The following is an 18,951-nucleotide window of genomic DNA, read 5'->3' as shown; positions in this document are numbered from 1 at the left end:
ATTGTAGCCACTTTTTATCTGTATCAATCAATCACCTACTGACCATTTTCAGTCTGTGCAGAATGCCGCCACAAGGCGTTTACCTGCACCAAACAGAAGAGCACACATTACTTACATCATCATTCATTAATATATTATATTATATCCTTATTATATCCTCGAAATGGAGTTTCTGGGATATGATGGTTTTACCCTGAATGCTGCCACAAGATCCGGCAGCGGATCTGCTGCCGCCAGATATCCTTCATGTGAACACAGTAATTAGGACAGATTTGGGTGGATTTCTTCTCCCTTGATAGCCAACATAGGGGACCCATAGTGGAAGAACCCTATCGATTTTAGCTTCTCTGTAAGTACCACTTCGCCACCTGTCCATGACTTTAACATGTGCAGGTATCGACCTGATTGCTGCCTTCTATGGCTGTCTCTATGCGGGGGTCATCCAAATGAGGGCACTTTAGTTGAAAATCATTTTTTTGGACATAAATCAAGCAATAATAGGCCGACTGAGATAAAATTTGGTTCATATTGATCGTCTTACAAATACCCATTTTCTGGCTACCATCCAGAGTTCATATGTTGTCATTTTCAGTAACTAAGTGGAGTTTTGTGGGGAAAAATTGGTTCTCTGACCATTATTCTGCCACTAAATGTAGCTCAAATTGAGTTCATATGATTGTCTAACAATTATCTTTCTTCAAGCCACTACCTTCAGTTTACATGATGTCATATTTTGACACCAGGTGGTGGGTTTTTTTCCAAATGGCTGGGGGAGCAGAGGATTGGTGTGATTTCGGGGACATACCCTTACTGTCGGTCCCTGACAGCATAAGCCTCGTTAATTTTCCGATACTGTTGAACATTTTGGTGCTGACTTTTAAGGTGGTAAAGGTACTATTGTTGACCTTTTACAACTGTATTCTTCCACTTGTAACCTCCTGTCCTCTGGACAGGGATGGTTAATGAATCCACATGGACATTTTATGTAACAATGGGATAACTGCTTCCAAGCAAATTATGGAATGCAGTCCCTTTATATTGAAACTTTTTCATTCAGACAAGCTTGTAAGTTTTTATTTTGTTCACATTGATTTCCTGTTGTTTGTAATGATTGTTGTTTGGATTGGTTGAACTGTGTAATTTTTCTTCTACAAAAGCACTTTGCGATTTTTATGTGTAAACAATGCCATACACATAAGTTTTACTTACTAATAACCACAGGACCTCTACTCATTGCACTGTTATTCACTTCGCCACCTGTCCATGACTTTAACATGTGCAGGTATCGACCTGATTGCTGCCTTCTATGGCTGTCTCTATGCGGGGGTCATCCCTGTGACGGTGAGGCCGCCCCATCCACAGAACCTGGCTGCTACTCTCCCCACTGTGCGAATGATCATCGATGTGAGTGCACACAAACAAATATTTCAAATGGACGTCTTTAGTGCCATCTGCATTTGAATCATTGTAATGCAAGCATTGACAGAGCCCTTGAAAAAAATGAACACTGATTTTACAGTTTATAGGTATGTATTTGAGGCTATTGAGGTGTGTTACACCCCTACTGATGCTTTGGTTGATTATTTGTGGGCGTCCATCTTTGGTCTCACTCCAGAGATTTAGAAGTCATTAAGTCCAGAAAAGTAGAAGTGATCTTAGCTTTATGCATTGATTCAAATAAAACTTGAATAGATGACAAACACAAGGAGCTTGTGTTTTCATACATTTGGAGGAGTCGGCTCATTAATTATATTCTTTCCTTTGTTTTCAGGTGAGCAAAGCAGCTTGCATCCTCACTACTCAGCCTCTCATGAGGATCCTCAGGTCCAGGGAGGCTGCCGCCAGCGTCAACGTCAAGACGTGGCCCACGATTATCGACACAGGTGCCAAAGGACTTTTGCATTTGTTCGAGTTACAATAAGTATTCTGCATGTGATGTCATCTCATGGCATCACTGTGGTGTGAACAACAGATGGAGGGAGGCGATTTTCATTGGGAACACCAATACAAACAAACACAATATTTTATAATGGTTTCTTGGATTGCTTTTATTGACTGCCAAAAGCTATTGTGCATGAGTGGGGAAAAATGCAGGAAACTGTCACAATACAAGTTTTCCTTCATTTTATCCTTTCTGCTTTCCACTTCCTGCCTTCCATCTGAATTTCATGCGTCATCGGGATCACGTGACTGGAAACAAATGTAGCGTAGGCGTGTTGGGAATGACACTAAATGAGCCAAAGTAAACCCAGCTGTCATCAGCCTGGCCCTTTGTGTTTCTATGACACATCACTTGGGCCACATAAACATGTTCCACTTTTAGCCACAAAATGTCCTCTTTGCTCTTTTCATTGCTCAAAACACCTGGGAAAATATTTATTTTTATATCCTTCTTGTGGGTTCAAAATAATTATGACCAGAGGGTCATGGTACATAGTGTAGGAGTGATAAATCTAAATTAGTAGATTTTTAAATGTGCGCATGAACATCTGAAATTATAACATCCTCCTACTCAACAGCTGAGTGAAAAATAACTGCAGAGGCAAAGCAAACAGAGCAACAAAACCAGCACACACTGTAAAAATGGAAGCTCTGTGAGGTGTTTGTCATGTTCAGGCTCCAGGATATGAAGTTATTTCAGGTCACCAGAAAGCATTCCTTTTTCACATTTAAGGAAGTCACTCACATATTACCAATGTATTTAATCTTTAATTCAGTCTTAATGTGTGTCTCATTGAAATGTGACACTAGATTTAATTCTACAAGATCCCTTTTCTCCAGAAAACCACTGCGTTCGGGTTCATGTAGGTTGTCATTCATAGGAGGATTTTCACTGTCTGACACCAAAAAGGAATTTGTTGAGGAGACTTCAAGACTGTGGTTCATTTTTCAGTGAAAATCTGTCTTAATACAAAGTACAAGTCACTGTAGCTGGATGTAAATGACTGGGATGGGGTATTATGTATTTGGGTTTTTGTAGCTTTTTCTGTGTCTGTTATGGTTGTTGTACACATATATATATAGGGCTCTGCTTCACTGTAGAGAAACTTTCAATGTAAAAGATTTTTATAAAATAAAAGTGTGTTTGGCTAAAAACATTTCCTCTTCTGCTTGCAGATGATCTCCCCAGGAAGCGGCCTCCACACATTTATAAACCCCCCACAGCCGAGATGCTGGCCTATCTGGACTTCAGTGTGTCCACCACAGGCATGTTGACTGGAGTCAAGGTAAACACTCTCAAATGTCTGCTACGTAACTGAAAACAAATCAGACTTGCACTGTTTAACATCTCCTCTCACAAGTCATCGTCAGATCATTAAATAGAGTAAATGAAAAGTAAACAGTAGAGAACCAGAGTTATTAGACTATTACGTTGTTTTTTATTAATTCAGCTTCATTTATCATTTCAGTTTGGTTTGCACAAGTAGTTTTTCTTGTCTTTGTAGGAAATTAATCATTTTCTTCAGTATTAGTGTTAGTTTTCAGTTGTGATGAGGACAGCCTTGATTTAGAAAGAAATAAATGTAGGATGAGATAATGTAGGACATCAAATTCACAAAACACTGATTATTAAAAGTCCTGTATAGTACAAAACCTTTTTGTTCTTGTTCACCTTGAGGATAATGTTTTGCAACTACAATGCACATCAAGGGGCAAAATTAAAGAAAAGGTGATTTTTTACCTGCAATTCTGCTTTATTCTAGTCTGTGTAGCATTGGTCATTGTTGGTTTATTTGATCTTTTTATTTAATCTGAGTTTCACAATTCTACATTCACTAATAGTTTTAGTTCTTGGTTTTCGTTCACTATAATAACCCTTCATAGGACGTAATGTGAATATTAGTAGTATAATGAAAATGTAAAGGGATGTTTTTGGTGAATTTTGGGTGCTTTGTTCTTCAGATGTCCCACGCTGCAGTCAGTACTCTATGCCGCTCCATTAAGCTGCAGTGTGAGCTCTACTCCTCTCGCCAAATAGCCATCTGCCTTGACCCATACTGCGGCCTGGGCTTCGTCCTGTGGTGCCTCTCCAGGTGACACACACACAAAACACACACAGATTATTACATTTGATGGAGCTTTATGTTTGTGGTACAGTAGCACTGTTGCTGACGCTCTTGTGTTTTTCATGTTTCAGCGTTTACTCAGGTCACCAGTCCATCCTTATTCCTCCGCTGGAGCTGGAGTGCTCGCTGCCGCTGTGGCTGAGCACGCTCAGTCAGTACAAGATCAGAGACACCTTCTGCTCCTACTCTGTCATGGAGCTCTGCACCAAAGGACTGGGGACTCAGACAGAGATATTAAAGGTAAAGTCTGTGCTCATTTATACTGTGAGCTGAGGAAACTAATGCTGAGTGCATGTTTGTGTCAAACTCAATGAGTGTGAATAACCATTAGTTGTACATGTCTCCAGGCGCGAGGTGTGAATCTGTCGTGCGTGCGGAGCTGTGTGGTTATAGCCGAGGAGCGGCCTCGCCTCGCCCTCACTATGTCCTTCTCCAAGCTCTTCAAAGACCTCGGTCTGTCATCGCGGGCCGTCAGCACTGCCTTTGGCTCCAGAGTCAACCTGGCCATCTGTTTGCAGGTGAGGTTTTTAGGAATGTTTCATTTTTTCTCCACATGACTTTGTTTTTTATCTTTCTTTACTAAAAAAGTGGTTTGTAAAGTTTCAACCTCAGTACCTGTTTGTCCATGAAATGTCAAGCAAATGAAACATTGCAAAAACAAATATGTGTATTCTGAGTATATGAGGATAAATGAACTGGAGCGGATTATTGAGGCTGTATTGTGTTGCCAGTAGGTGGTGCTCTAGGCTGCATTATATGACTCCAATTACCAGAAAAGAAGAAGCAGAGTATTTTGTTGTTCCATTAAAATGGCTGTAATGTCTATTTTCACAGATTAAACTGAGTTCAGACTGTCTGTTTGACTCCTAGACATGTTTTCACATCAGAATTTATTTGAAAAGGGTGTTTCCATTCCTCTGCACACAAGATTATTTGGGTTCTGCCATTTCTGTAAACATTTTCCAGTCCAAAATTTCAGAATGCTCATTAAATCATTTCGTCATGAAAAGGCACCAATTGTACATATTAATGTATGAGCAGAGTTTGATACAGTCAGTCTTGTCTCTGTCACATGGGGGTGGGGGGGTATGTGGTCACTTTTGTATATCTACATATGAGTAGGACTGAATAGAATTGATATGAATAGAATTGTGGAGTTATTTTGGAAACTAGATGCAATCACTGCAAAAAGAGACAAAAATGAGTAGAAAGTATCCAGTAGATTGAGGGAGAAAGTGTCATTTTAGGTAAAAAAGCATTCAAAGAATATTTGTATTATCAGTTATATTATTTTAGTGATATAGAATCTTAACATGGCTGAAATGTGATTACATATGTACAGTCGGAACTAGCATTCAAGAGCGAACATTCTGCATCAGGATAATACAGATCCTCTCTCTCATCAGGGCACTGCTGGACCAGATCCCTCCACGGTCTATGTTGATATGAAGTCTTTACGCCATGACAGGTAAGACTATAGAAAGAACAGTGCAGAGTCATGTGATCCAGTTGGAGAGACATGACGTTTTTGGTTGGTCAGCTCAGATGGAAACATTGACCAAGCGTGCTTTATTTGTGTTCCTCAGGGTTCGACTGGTGGAGCGAGGGGCGCCACAGAGTCTTCCACTCATGGAATCAGGGACAGTGAGTATTGATTATTGACTGTGAGTCTCATTTGTGGGATGGTGGAGCTGGCCACAGAGATGGAGATGTAAGAGAAGTGGTCTGCTAAACTCTCGTGTTCTCCTCTAAGATCCTGCCAGGAGTCAGGGTCATTATCGTGAACCCCGAGACCAGAGGCCCCCTGGGAGATTCACATCTGGGGGAGGTGAGTAGACACATTGGATAAGTAGATGTTTTGTCCAAACTATAGACGCACTATTGACCTCGAAGTGACCTTTTCGGTCATCGTGTCTGTGCTCAGATCTGGGTGAACAGCCCTCACAGTGCCAGCGGGTACTACACCATCTACGGCGAGGAGAGCCTGCAAGCCGACCACTTCAACACCAGACTGAGCTTTGGGGAGCCGCACACCCTATGGGCCAGGACGGGATACCTGGGCTTCATCAAGAGGACGGAGCTTCTGGACGCAAGTGGAGGTGAGATGTTTCATAGAAGTCATGGAAAACAATAGTAGAGTGACATTATCTATGTCCTTTTAGAATCAGAAAGTGCTTACTGGAAAAGTATGAAAGAGCATGTTATGGCATCTGTTCCAGAAAAAAAAATTAAATAAAAAATTAATAATAAACGAGAACCATTTTAAGGCAGAAATTATATACAAGTCTTTAAACTTCTGTGCCTAACTAAACAGAAATCCCCCTCCTGGATTTAACTCGGCAAACAGGTGAAATCCTTCCATTGAATATTTACTGCAGTGATTAATGTGTTTCAGCTGCAACCAGTTCTTTAACCCTTTAACTGATGCAGTGAGTAGTTTCTCATTACTTAAACAACCATCAGTTTAATAGAGAGCATATAGACTGGACTGTGTTTTATTCAAAAAGGTCATGTGGTCTGATGAGTCCAGATTGACTCTGTTCCAGAGAGATCAGAGTATCAAGGTCAGAAGAGAGCTGGATGAAGTGATTACCCATCATGCCTAGTGCCTACAGTACAACCCTGTGGGGCAGTGTTATGATCGGAGATGACTTCAGTTGGTCAGGTCTAGGTTCAGCAACGTTATTGGTCTGAAAAATGATGGAAATAAATGTTGTAACATTACATAACCTTATTGAAATGATGCCGTGTTAAATGTGTCCCATCATCAAAGCTAAAGGCGATCCAAGGAAATATTAGTGTGTGTTATGTTTTTTTGGCCCAGTTGTGTATTTATCATTGAGTTCTAGATAGGTGGTCAAATAAAAAATAGAACTTGAATGGACAAAACATTTAATTAAAAACATAATTGGGAAGATATTCTATATTAAAATAATGATCTGATGAATAAAAACTAAATACTTTTAGTTGATGCTCCATTTACATTTAATTATGTCACACTGTCCCAATGAGAGAAAACTCAGTTGCTAATGAGGACCGTATGACATATGATTATGTACAGATTTGTGAACTGTTTCCTTCTTTACTTCATTTGTTTATTAAGTGGAGACATGTTTTCTTGAGGGTTTGTTTGTGTTTTCAACATAAATCATCATATCGTACTCTTTGTCCACAATTCTACAGATCGTCATGATGCCTTGTTTGTGGTTGGTTCTCTTGATGAAACACTGGAGCTGAGGGGGTTGCGTTATCACCCCATTGACATTGAGACGTCAGTGTCCCGAGCACACCGCAGCATTGCAGAGAGGTGAGGTTCATCAGACATACTGACAGGATGTAGAACCGATCAAACACGAGTAGATCTGTCACTAAAATTAACCCATAAAGATCCAGTGGTACTTTTGTGGCAGTTCCCAAATGAATTTTTCCCTATGTTTAACCTTTCTTAAGTGATTTATTTCCATTTGTTCTAATATTATGCTCTTTATTTTGCTTTTTTTTTTTTTGTGGAAATCAGGTATTTTCCTATACTTAATTCGCTTATCATGTACATGTTCAAACAAACAAATCTACACACGGGTATAAATAAAGTAACCTTGAACCTTGAACCTTGATGTTCATAAAAGCTCAGATTAAAGTTGAGGATTGTTATATCAAGAACAGAGAAAACTGCAGAAAAAAGTGACTTTTTCAGGAAAATATATCATTAACTGAACATAAACCAAGTGGGTCTATCCACAGTCATTTATCAAACTCAGTTGGTTTTACTGGTGAATCAGTGTTGTAGAAGATGACGGTGTTTCCACGTTCACAACGGAGCCTCTGAACGTCCAAATGGGTCATATCTGATGACCATGAAAAGACGACAAACTGTATTTTACACCAATTATTTACATGTATTGATAGGATTAATGGATCGACAAGTATTAAATTTAGATCAGTAAATCATTTTGGTCGCCAGTGGATGTTTGGGTCTTTATGGGTTAAAGTCATAAAACTAAACTGGTAAAATATTTCATGACATATGAAAGTTCTGCTTTCAGAACTCAATCTAAAGGCAAATTATGTCATTGTTAGTTGAGTAAGTAGTTGTATGAATGGGGAGAGTGAGTGGTAGAGTACAAAAAAGCAGTTAAATTGAAATATAAATAAATTTAAAAAAAAAAAGGATTCTCTAACAGCTCTTATATGGTAAAAACACAAATACACCTTTGTCTTGTTTTATTTATATACTCCTTTATTCATCAGGGACAATAGAGTTAAACATAGAGGACATATAGAACAGCTACGGCTCTGCACAAGGAGTAAATAGCAATTAGCTAATACACAAATCCCATCCCTGCTCAGGCTTTTCAAGCAAGAACAATATAAAGAACAACAAACAATAGTATAAACAGACAACATGAAAACCTAATTCCCATCTACCTATTACAATATAAACATACACTCACACCCTCACAAAACACTACATGAATATTGTAGAGACAATATAGAGACTAACAGGTCCATGTGAATGTGTGCTTTGCCCACAGTTTTGTTTATCAGACAGTAATAAGTGTGAAGAGCATAAAGAAGAGAAGATCATAACAAGAGTCATGTCACATTGATATCGCTCCACCCATGTGGAACTGGAGATGCTGTTATTGATTGGCTGGAAATACAAACTCACCACCGAAAACCGTCTAAAACACAGTAAAACTGGAGAAAAATAGAATGCACAGGCAGAGGACAGGGTCTGTGTAGGCAAATACACCATTAACACATAAATAAAGGGTCAGAAGTGATGATTCAGAGGGAATATTGTATGTGACATTATCATGTTCTTTAAGGAAAATACTACATACTTTACCTTTAAGTAAAAGTACCTAAATATTACCTATAAATGCCACTTTTCTGCTGCTGGTATCGGCTCAACTCATGTCGACTTGGCTCAGTTTGGCCCCCAGTATGTTGTATGCCCCCTGCAGGTATAGCACTCCTTTAGGATGGCCAGTTGTCATAGCAATGCAGCGTAAACTATTCTGACATTTGCAGCACAACTGCAGCAATGAACAAGTCACCAATAGAAGACTAAATTAATTTATCACTTTGACCATAAAACTTAATTTTTTTGTGCATAGTTGATTTACCAAGATGGATTGACCAGCCTGAGTTGCATGATTTTTTTTGTCATGCGATTGTTGTTACCCCACCTCCTGAAGGGGAGGCAAGGGGTATTGTTTTGCTTCGGTGTGTTTGTTTGTTTGTTTCTTTGTTAACACTCTAGCAACAAAACTATTGGTTGAATTCATACCAAATTGGGTTTATAGATTACCAGTGACTCAGAATAGATCTCATTACATTTTGGGAACAGTAGGTCAAACTTAAAATTTTTTATTAATTTTTAAAATCTTTTTTTTCCCCCATGGGAAAAAAAGGATGGGCAAAATTTCAAATGTCTATAAAAACGTAATTTTTGTTTCAATTTACTTCAGACTTGGCACATATATAGAGGCAGTTAATATGCTGACATCAGCACACACAGACATGATGACATCAGCTGGATCGATACCAAAATAAGCTACAATACATGTGAGGGGCGGGGTTTGTTGTGCCTGGCACCACTTGTTTTTGGTATTGTTTTGTTTGCTTAGTTCCTCAGTGAAGGTAATACTAGAAGTAATTTCCGATAGTGTCTCGTGGTTCCTGTTCTCACTCAGTGGAAATGCCAAAAAAATGTACAGAGTCCAGGTGATACCAACAGTGGAAAGGCAGCAAAAATGTACATTGTGGTGATAATTATGTAGCCAAAAAACAGGCCTGATTTCAGCTTTCTGATATTCTAACACTCAGAATTCGGTGATTATGTACAAAATTCTGAAATCCCTTCTTAACGTCATTTGTTTGTGTCATTCCAACATTCAGAATCTTCTTATTACCTCTGCCAAGGAGATGATGTTTTTGTTGGCGTTGGTTTGTCTGTCTGTCTGTTTGTGTGCAAGATAACTCAAAAAGTTATGGACGGATTTGGATGAAAATTTCAGGAAATGTTGATACTGGCACAAGGAACAAATGATTAAATTTTGGTGGTGATCGGGGGTGGGTGGGGTGGGGGGGCCATGGGGGCCCACTGATCTGCCTTGGCGGAGGTCTGCACTCTACGAGTGTCTCTAGTTTAGAGGAAGTGGGTGAAAAATTGTAAAAGTAACTAAAGCAGACAAAGCAAAAAATGCAGTATTTGTGTCTGAAATGAAGTGCAGTAGAAGTCTAAAGTATGATGAAATGGAATCATCCCAGTCAAGTACCTCTGGTGTATTTACCCACCTGTCACCCCTCAGTGCTGTGTTTACATGGACCAACCTACTGGTGGTGGTGGCGGAGCTGAGCGGCTCGGAGCAGGAGGCCCTGGACCTGGTGCCCCTCGTCACCAACGTGGTCCTGGAGGAGCACCACCTGATCGTCGGGGTGGTGGTCATCGTGGACCCTGGGGTGATTCCCATCAACTCCAGAGGAGAGAAGCAGAGGATGCACCTGCGAGACTCCTTCCTGGCAGACCAACTGGACCCCATCTACGTGGCCTACAACATGTGAACGCCCCCCGAGCGACAGAGGAGAAAACTGAGCCAGGCTAATGAGGGAGAAAGACTAGGAGGAGGGTGGCGGTGGTACGGTAGCAGCCCCCGATGTTTAACCTCAGACACACATTCGACTCGCCGAACATCTGGGAATGTGAGCGCCGTACGAGTGTTGTAGTAGGAACGTGCTTCCCTCTCAGAAACTGTTGCTTCCACCTGCTCGAAAACTGCGGTCCAGATTCTTACTGGGGTGGGGGTTTCTCTCCTCTTGACAGCTCAGATGCATCTGTCAACTGATGGAAATCTATCATCATCACCCCCCCATCTCCTATTGTTTTTATCCAAGACATATAGAACATAGAATGATGCCCTCATTTCATTCCTGAACCATTCATCCCTGTGTTTTGCTTTTATTTTGTTTTTACCTTCACCTCTGAGTCTTGAAGGCAGGATGTCACACTGGAACTGCTGAGAGGAGCTGGAACTTTCCCCTCTTGCACTTTGAAGTCCTCGCACCTCATGAGTCCACTTCCTGGCCCGCCTGCCTTGAGGGGACACCCCTTTTCACCAGAGCAAACCCAGTCAGTATCAGTCCAGTCAGTATTAACGCACGCCACCAGCGAGTGCAGCCTTTCCCGACACCATGAGCTGTGGCGTCCACCCACCACCGTCACGTACCGCACACACTGCTGCTGTCGGCGCTCACACGTCACACACGGTCAAAGTGAAAAATCCTCACTCCATCCTGGGTCGTACAGATGAGCTTTAACAGGCAGATTCTTCATTTTTCAGTGTGAGTAGGAGTCGGTCCTTTAGATTGTAATGATTGTAATAGTGCTCATTAATGTTTGAGGCGCTGTTGTTCAGAGTGCTGTGTCTGAAATCACTCATTTTTTAGTTTATGATGTGTATATATATATATATATATATATATACACATACATGCTACTTCTGCTGCTACTATTTATGTGTCTAAAGCACCATAAGACAAACAGCAGATAAATAATGAAAACTTCCTACTGGGGGTTCCTAGAGCCGCAACAATTAATCAGTACAAAAAAATGTCTTTGTGATGATAGAATGATGCAGATATGCCTGTCAGTGAAACCTCCCATCATTGATTCTATTTATTGGTCTGATTCTGATATTTTTGGGGCTTTTTCACAAGAGACCTGGGCTGGGAATCAAACCCAGGTCACTGCAATTGGTCTGATTCTTCATCAAGTCCCTTATTGATTCCTGATCAGTCAATTTTCTGTGTGAAAGGGGAAATAGAAGAAATATATTCTGAAATGTCAGGCCATGTTAAAAGATGTAAAACACTGGTGTTTCAACCAAGTAACAAGAACTGTATTGTTTTCTTTTTTCCTTTTGCAACAGAGCTCCTTTTCCACCATAGTACATAACTTTTATATATATTTTAAAGATCATTTTTTCCACAGTGTGCAGATAGACAGGGAAGGTAGGAGGCATGCAACCAGGATCAAATCTGCACCTATGTGGTACATGATTCCACCAGGTGAGTCTCCAGGGTGTCCATAACAACGTCTATTTGTAAGAAGTGGGACCTGGAGAGTTCCCTCTTTGCCTCAGTAATGTAGTTTTAACTCTACTTAAGAGTGTAAGTCAAAGAGTACAGAAGCAAACAGGTGAAACTGGTGCGTTTTAACAACAACTTTGAGTTTAAAATGATGGAAATAGAGAAAGAAAGAATTAGATTTCATTTCTCATAATTCATGTTGTTGACCATATCAGAGAGTGTAGAAATAGGGGAAGACTGAAGGAAAAAAAAAAAATTATGGTGCTTTTTGAGAACCTCTTTCAGTCCAGCCATGGTAGAAAACTAGCTCTGTTGCTTTTGTTAAAATTATCAGTATAAGTTATTCTTGTCGACATCAGCAACACCTATCATTCTGACTCCAAATCTTAGTTTTTTAAACACCGCTGTCATCTTTGGTTGGAAAATGAAGCATCTTCCACTGAACCTCCTCCTTTCAATAGCCTTGGATTGGAAGTGATTTCAGACACAGCCTCAGTCGACAAAAACAACACAACCTGTAAGCAGCGCTGACATATTTAAGCTAGACAGTTAACGGTTCAGGTCCACCATCGCTGGTTTTTGGTCATTTCTCACATATCAGAGTGTCTTTACAGACTCAGTGGTTTATCCATTAGTGCTAAATCACCACTGAGTAGTAGGAAGTGTAACCATCTGCGTACGCCTCCCGTCAACCGATAAAATATAGAATATAGGTGAAAGCCCAAGAACAAACAAACAAACAAACAAGTAAGTAGAGTTTTAGAGTTTCACAGGATCATTCAGCGTATCCTGGCTTCAGTAGAAACGAGCCACTAGCTTTCAGTCTGTGTATTTTCCTCATGTTGAAGCAGAGAACGTCTTTCACATAGCATCATCTCAGTGGATTAATGATCATCAGAAGGCAGGTCAGTGCCTTTTATGCTGCACCATCGTGACATTTATGATAATGGGACTGTTGAATTTCTAAAAAAAAAACAACAAAAAAATAAATAACACAAAGAGGACAGAATTTTTGCCTTACTAAAACCTGTGGAGCTTCACTACTTTCACTTTGAATTCCTCAGTTTTGGCTGTAGTCGTAGTCGGATTAAAAAAACGATTCCGGTGGTTTTTATACGTGGAATCAGAGCCAGTTTCAGTTCACGCTCATATCACATATTTTTTTTATTTTATTAAGGGGAAATGAAGGGGGGTGGGTGGGGAGGTGTCTTGTTCTTTTATTTGCGGTCATGCCTTTTTGTCATTTCATCACCGCCATTTGGATTCTTCCTGAATGTCTGTAACACTGAAAATAATCAAATTAGAAATGAACAACAATCAGTCGTGAGCAGCAAGTGTGTTTTTAAAAAAACAGCAGAATCCTCCTTTACAAGAAAAAAAAAAAAAACAGGGGAGGGTAATAAATGAGGGTAAGGATGTCGTCTGTATACTGTATTTTAGAGGTCAAATACTGTATTACTGGTGTTAATGTGTACATGGAGATGTTGATAAAACTTGACTGATCTTTCATACTTGACAGCATTTTTCTGCATTTGTTAATTTAATGGTATCTCATAACAAAAGAAAGAATAAGGTTTCAGTTTATTTTGGCAGGAACAATGTGCACTTTCCCAATATCATTTTAAATGTGTTGTGTGTGAATGAGAGAGTGTGTGTGTCCACTTTAACGGTCATATTTGGCTTTTCTGGTGCAACAAGGTTTGTCTTTTTGTAAGAAAATAATCCCAGAGTTCTTTTTTTTTAATGTCGCCTCCACTGTATTTTAATTCTTTCCATCCAAAATTGGAAGTTAATATATTTTCTAAGGGGTTTCATCAATATTTCCTGATGTAATCTTTGTTTTTACTGAACATCTTCTGCAAACGGCTGGTTTAATAATAATGAATCCGACGCGTTAATAAACCACTTTTCATTCAGACACTGGTGACATGTACAGTAACAGTATGCGAGCCAGTATTTTTAATCTTTTGGTTGAAAATCACTCACAAATGACAAAGTGAAGCTTTTCTGAGCTACTGTGTGATAAATGCTTTGTTGCTACTGTTTCACTCCGACAAGTTTTAATAAAGTTTTATAATTTCATGTTGGCCTTCAAGCCTTTTCAATAGACATTGGTGCTATTCTACATAAGGGAAAGTGTGTCCTCCAATGTCATTACAAAGGTTTCTTCCTGGATGCCCTTGTTGTGTGGTCTGTCTTTTTCCACGCCACTTTTTTCTTCAGATATCTCGACCCACTGCTCGTTTTAATTGCTCGTCATAGCCAGTCCTGGTGAGGAAAAAAAAAAAATCTCTTAAAACAGACAATGCACTGTCTGCGTTCAATATTTATTTCAGCCGTCAAGTTGTCGTGTTGTGAAGAACGGCGTGCGTTTTCAAAAACCTCCAACATTATTCTAAGCACAAAAAAATGTAAAATGTACATGTGAGGTAATGAAATTAGGATCTTTCACACCAAACTCAAGGGCCCACAATGTATACCTCAACGACTGTCTGTTCACTATGCATTAGTCAAGCTGCAGCAAAGACGCTCTGAACTGGTGCGATAACTTCTAACATGTCTTACTTGACAAAAAAACACTGTCACACTGTCATTTGGATGTGTTTCATGTCAAATAAAAAATTGCTTTGTCAGAGTTTCTTGTGTTTTTTTTTCTGTCTGGAAACTTTAGAAAGCTGCTGCTGCTGCTTTAAAGAAAATCCCCCTTGTCTCCACCAGGTGTCGCTCAAAGCTACTGTTGACAGATTTGAACTGAAGGTGTGATTATGATGATGTCAGTGTGTGCCACTTTTGGACTAAACTCATGTCCTGTCTAAATTTTCCCATTTCATTCAACTCTCACATAGTAGAATATGTTAAATTAATTTTCATATAACTGAAATAATAGATGACAGGTCCATTTTTATTTAGATTTGTTTAATAATTTTTATAGAGTTTATTGTAAAACATCATTTTCCAAACACTGCTGTTTCAAGGCAGTAGTTCTGTAGTTAAAAACATGAAATATTATGAATATTAAAAATTACTGTATGTACACAAGGAACATTAGAGAGACACAAACATGACAGGAAAATCTAGAGAGAAATTATGGAATCTAGTATTTTAAGAAACATCACATACATACTTTAGAATAAATAATTCCTAAGAATAACTACATAATAATGAACTGCTAAACATGTATGAAGAATATCAAGAATAAACACAACTAATATGGCACGATAACTAAAGAACCTTGAAGGAAATATATATACTAAAATAGGTAAATAACACAAGAATGAACACAAACATGCAAATAACAATAAAAAAACAATGAAAGAATCAATAATAATGAATTGTTATGTAACTCTAGGTGTGAGACAAGAATTACCTAAATAATATATAACAGAATGAAGACAAAACACCAGAATTATAATGAAATACAAGACCTATGCAATTAAAAACTGCATAATGCAACAGTTAATTAACTAAATATGAATAATAATAAAGTAAAAATAAAATGCAAAAAGTACATAATAAGTAACTAGCTAATAATGAAGAAAAACCCAAGAATTAAGACAAAACACCTAAATTATGATAAAATACACATACTAGTAAGAAAATAACTGAATAATAAAGAATAATAAGAAGCTAAAGGTGTTTATTACTGCAAATAAAATACACAAAAAGATAAATATAGAAAAATAAATATAGAAAACAAATATAACAAAAACATGGAGGTTTAACCTGTTGCTGTTGAACTATTGGATGAATGTGGAGAATATAACAGGAGAAGTTTAGAAAAATAAATATATATTTAATATTTAGCTGTAATAGAGCTTTCACAAGACAGTGGATGAACCCTCACCTGAAACTCCTGGACTGGATTCATCACATTTTTTTGTTATGAAAAAACTAACATGAATTTTAAGAACTAGATGAGAAAACCTTGGACTGAACGTGTTTCTTCATTCAGGTACAATGTCTGTCGCTGTGTTTCTGTCAAAGATCTTTTTTCACTATTTCAGCTCAAATATATGCAGCATTTCTGATTTATTCATTGTTGTCTGGTGATTCATCCGTGCATTTTTCTTTATCATAATTTTTGTTTTGTTTTTTGTTTCTATTTATGGATACATATCAGCTGGAGCATCAGAAAAAACAGTTATTCCTACAAGAACAAAACACAATGGGTTGTTATTTACACATTATAACTATTAATATCAACAGCAGGGTTTTTCTTTTTGTTTTATCTTATATTCTTTCTTTGCTCTTTTCTTTTTCACCCCCATGGAAAAAAATGGAACATGATTGAAAACTACATGTTGTTTACAATGAACATGTAAAACAAAAACTTGTGGACAAATGGACACTCCTCTTTTACTCTTCTTAGAATATTCAGCACCCTCTCACAAGGCTGATAAGGAGCTTCTGATCATATGCAATGACCCTCACCATCAGAGTGAAGGAATTTGCCTTGTTGTCATGCAGATTTTTATTTATTTATTTATTTTTGTTTGTTTGACTAAGAGCTGACAGCTTAAACAAAGGTTAGAGGCAATATAATCAATATAATCTGTCAATATCAGTTCTTTGGTTGGCTTTCTCTATTTTACCTCTCCTTGACTCAAGGATCTCCATGGTAACATCAGCAACATCTGTCATCACATTCTGATTCTTCAGTTTCTGGATTCTGATTGGTTCATTGATTGACATGTGATATCATCAATTTTCCATCAGAGCTGATCTTATGAATAAAAACATTCTCTTAATATCATTATTGATTCAATAATGGATTATGTTTTCTCTGTTAAACTCAGTGTTTGGTCAGTAAAATGTTAAAAAATGGTAGTAAACAGTGTCTCAGATCAGTACAATGGCTTCAGCCTCTGACATAATCAACATTATGTACTGCTTGTTGATAATTCACCAGATGGTTAAAGGTCTAAAATATCAGATTTCCAGTGTGAACTGTTTCAAACTCTCTGATCAGCTTCTCCTGGATCACTGGATGTTAAATCGGAACATGGTGCTTTTAGCTACAGGGAGAAATTCAATATCCATCACCTCAACAAAAGACATGATAGCAAAAAAATGAAAAGTTAAACAGGTAACTACCAGTGTGTTCTCCAGTCTATCTTCCACTGACTGGGCTGATGTACTTGAGATGATGCTGACAACTATCAAATCCAAGCCCAATCTGTTTACCAATGCTTTTAATTCATTTTCTTTTAAATTAAAGTTATAGTTAGTTTGTGCTGCTTCTTAATCAGTGTAGGGAAGAGCTGATTCACCAGTTCTGGGCTGAAAGTGAAACAGAATTTTATAACAGTTTTGTGGATAGAAGTGGGTGTTTTTTGTTTGTTTATTTGGTTTTTGTTGTTACCTATTCCCACTTTTTTGCCAGGTAAACATCTATATTATAAAAGGGAAGTAGACTGTGTATGTGTCTCAGGCATCACACAAAATCCGTAAAGAGCTGACTGCTGCAGTTTGGCATATTTATGTTATTTTTGGTCAAGGAAGAGACTAGCGAAAACAGCAAGTTGATAGGACCAATATTTTGGGAGTATATTAGTAATTTTGAAATACAATAGCCTCACAATCGCATTGTTATGCCCAGAATCCTAGAGGCATAATTGACCTTACCTTACATTACCTAGCAACAGATAAACAAAAGGGCCACATTGCCATGGTGTCACATTTCATGTGCAGAAACAGACATGCCAGCTGAGAGGTTATTCAACAGAAAATGCCAGTTGAATTTGCCAAGAAAGTAAAGAATGAACTGTATCAGAGGATCTAGAACTCGTGGTTCCCCATGGGTCAACGCACTAGTTTTATATAATCATGGCAAATTCAATCATACAGCTACTTTTAATACAACACCACTGATAAACTCTGGCCACTGAGATTGGTCATCTTATTTACCAAAAGCAACAGGTCAAACAGTGAGACCCTGGATGATGATGATTGTGATGTCCGTGTCCACAGCCACACAAAAGGTTGCAGCAGCCACACTCTCAACCACCACCACATGCTGAGTTATGTTGAGCCGCAGTCACTTAGTATACATACAACACTCATTGTTTTTTGGTTTAAAATTGATTTATTAGCACTTTGATATTACACTGTCACTAGATGGAACGTGCACATTTAGTTTACATTGTTTGTCATTTTGCTATTAATTAATTTTTCTTTTCTTTGAGTTACCTGGCTGCTGGGTGGCATTTCCTGCTGCAGCCTAAAGATGGAGTTGAGGGCGGAGCAAGCTTTTATTCTGAAGTCCCTTCCATAGACCAGACCAAGAGCGTGCACGTCAGAAAGGGGATTAGGATTTCTTTGTGTTAGTTTTAGTTTATGTCCATTTACTTTCCCCCTGTGTGTTTACTGTGGTTTGCTCTTTAGGTATATATATACTGCCCCAGTGTCTCAGTCTGGTGGGTCTGTTAGTTGGGTTGATGTGTAGTTTTGTTGGCATTTTTCTTCAGTAGAGTTATATTTTGTTGACCTTTTGTAAGGGCCCTATAACTCTTTTTTCAGTTATCTGTTTTGTAAAGATTTTTTCTGGGAAATAAATCCCTTTTTCCAGAACTTTAAACCTGTGTTTTGTGTTTTGACTGCTTGGTCCCCGAAAATGATGTTCTACTAATATACCAGTGCCTCTGCCTACAACCCTGGTCCTCATTCCTGGTCCTCGAGAGCCACTATGCTCCATATTTTAGATGTATCCCTCGTCCAACACACCTGATTCAAAATGATAAGCCTATCATCAAGCTCTGCAGAAGTCTGATAATGACCGTCAGGTGTGCTG

General features: G+C 38.5%; 1 protein-coding gene across 2 annotated transcripts in view; it reads left to right on the top strand.

The window, feature by feature from the left end:
- dip2ba (disco-interacting protein 2 homolog Ba) overlaps positions 1–14,447 on the top strand; it is a 73,076-nt gene extending 58,629 nt beyond the window's left edge. The window contains exons 28-39 of one of the 2 annotated variants that reach the window (XM_030138176.1): positions 1,283–1,404; positions 1,772–1,883; positions 3,118–3,227; positions 3,904–4,034; positions 4,139–4,307; positions 4,415–4,585; positions 5,474–5,535; positions 5,654–5,711; positions 5,821–5,895; positions 5,992–6,166; positions 7,251–7,374; positions 10,385–14,447. In XM_030138176.1, coding sequence (XP_029994036.1) covers positions 1,283–1,404; positions 1,772–1,883; positions 3,118–3,227; positions 3,904–4,034; positions 4,139–4,307; positions 4,415–4,585; positions 5,474–5,535; positions 5,654–5,711; positions 5,821–5,895; positions 5,992–6,166; positions 7,251–7,374; positions 10,385–10,637 — 1,562 coding nt within the window. In that variant the 3' untranslated portion in view covers positions 10,638–14,447. The remainder of the gene's footprint in view (positions 1–1,282; positions 1,405–1,771; positions 1,884–3,117; positions 3,228–3,903; positions 4,035–4,138; positions 4,308–4,414; positions 4,586–5,473; positions 5,536–5,653; positions 5,712–5,820; positions 5,896–5,991; positions 6,167–7,250; positions 7,375–10,384) is intronic. The other variant, XM_030138178.1, reaches the window with a different exon arrangement.
- The last annotated feature ends 4,504 nt before the right edge of the window (positions 14,448–18,951 follow it).

The sequence above is a fragment of the Sphaeramia orbicularis genome, chromosome 7 (assembly GCF_902148855.1).
Source record: "Sphaeramia orbicularis chromosome 7, fSphaOr1.1, whole genome shotgun sequence".
NCBI lineage: Eukaryota > Metazoa > Chordata > Actinopteri > Kurtiformes > Apogonidae > Sphaeramia > Sphaeramia orbicularis.
Note: the sequence above shows the minus strand (reverse complement) of the source record. Positions and strands in the feature narration are given on the sequence as shown.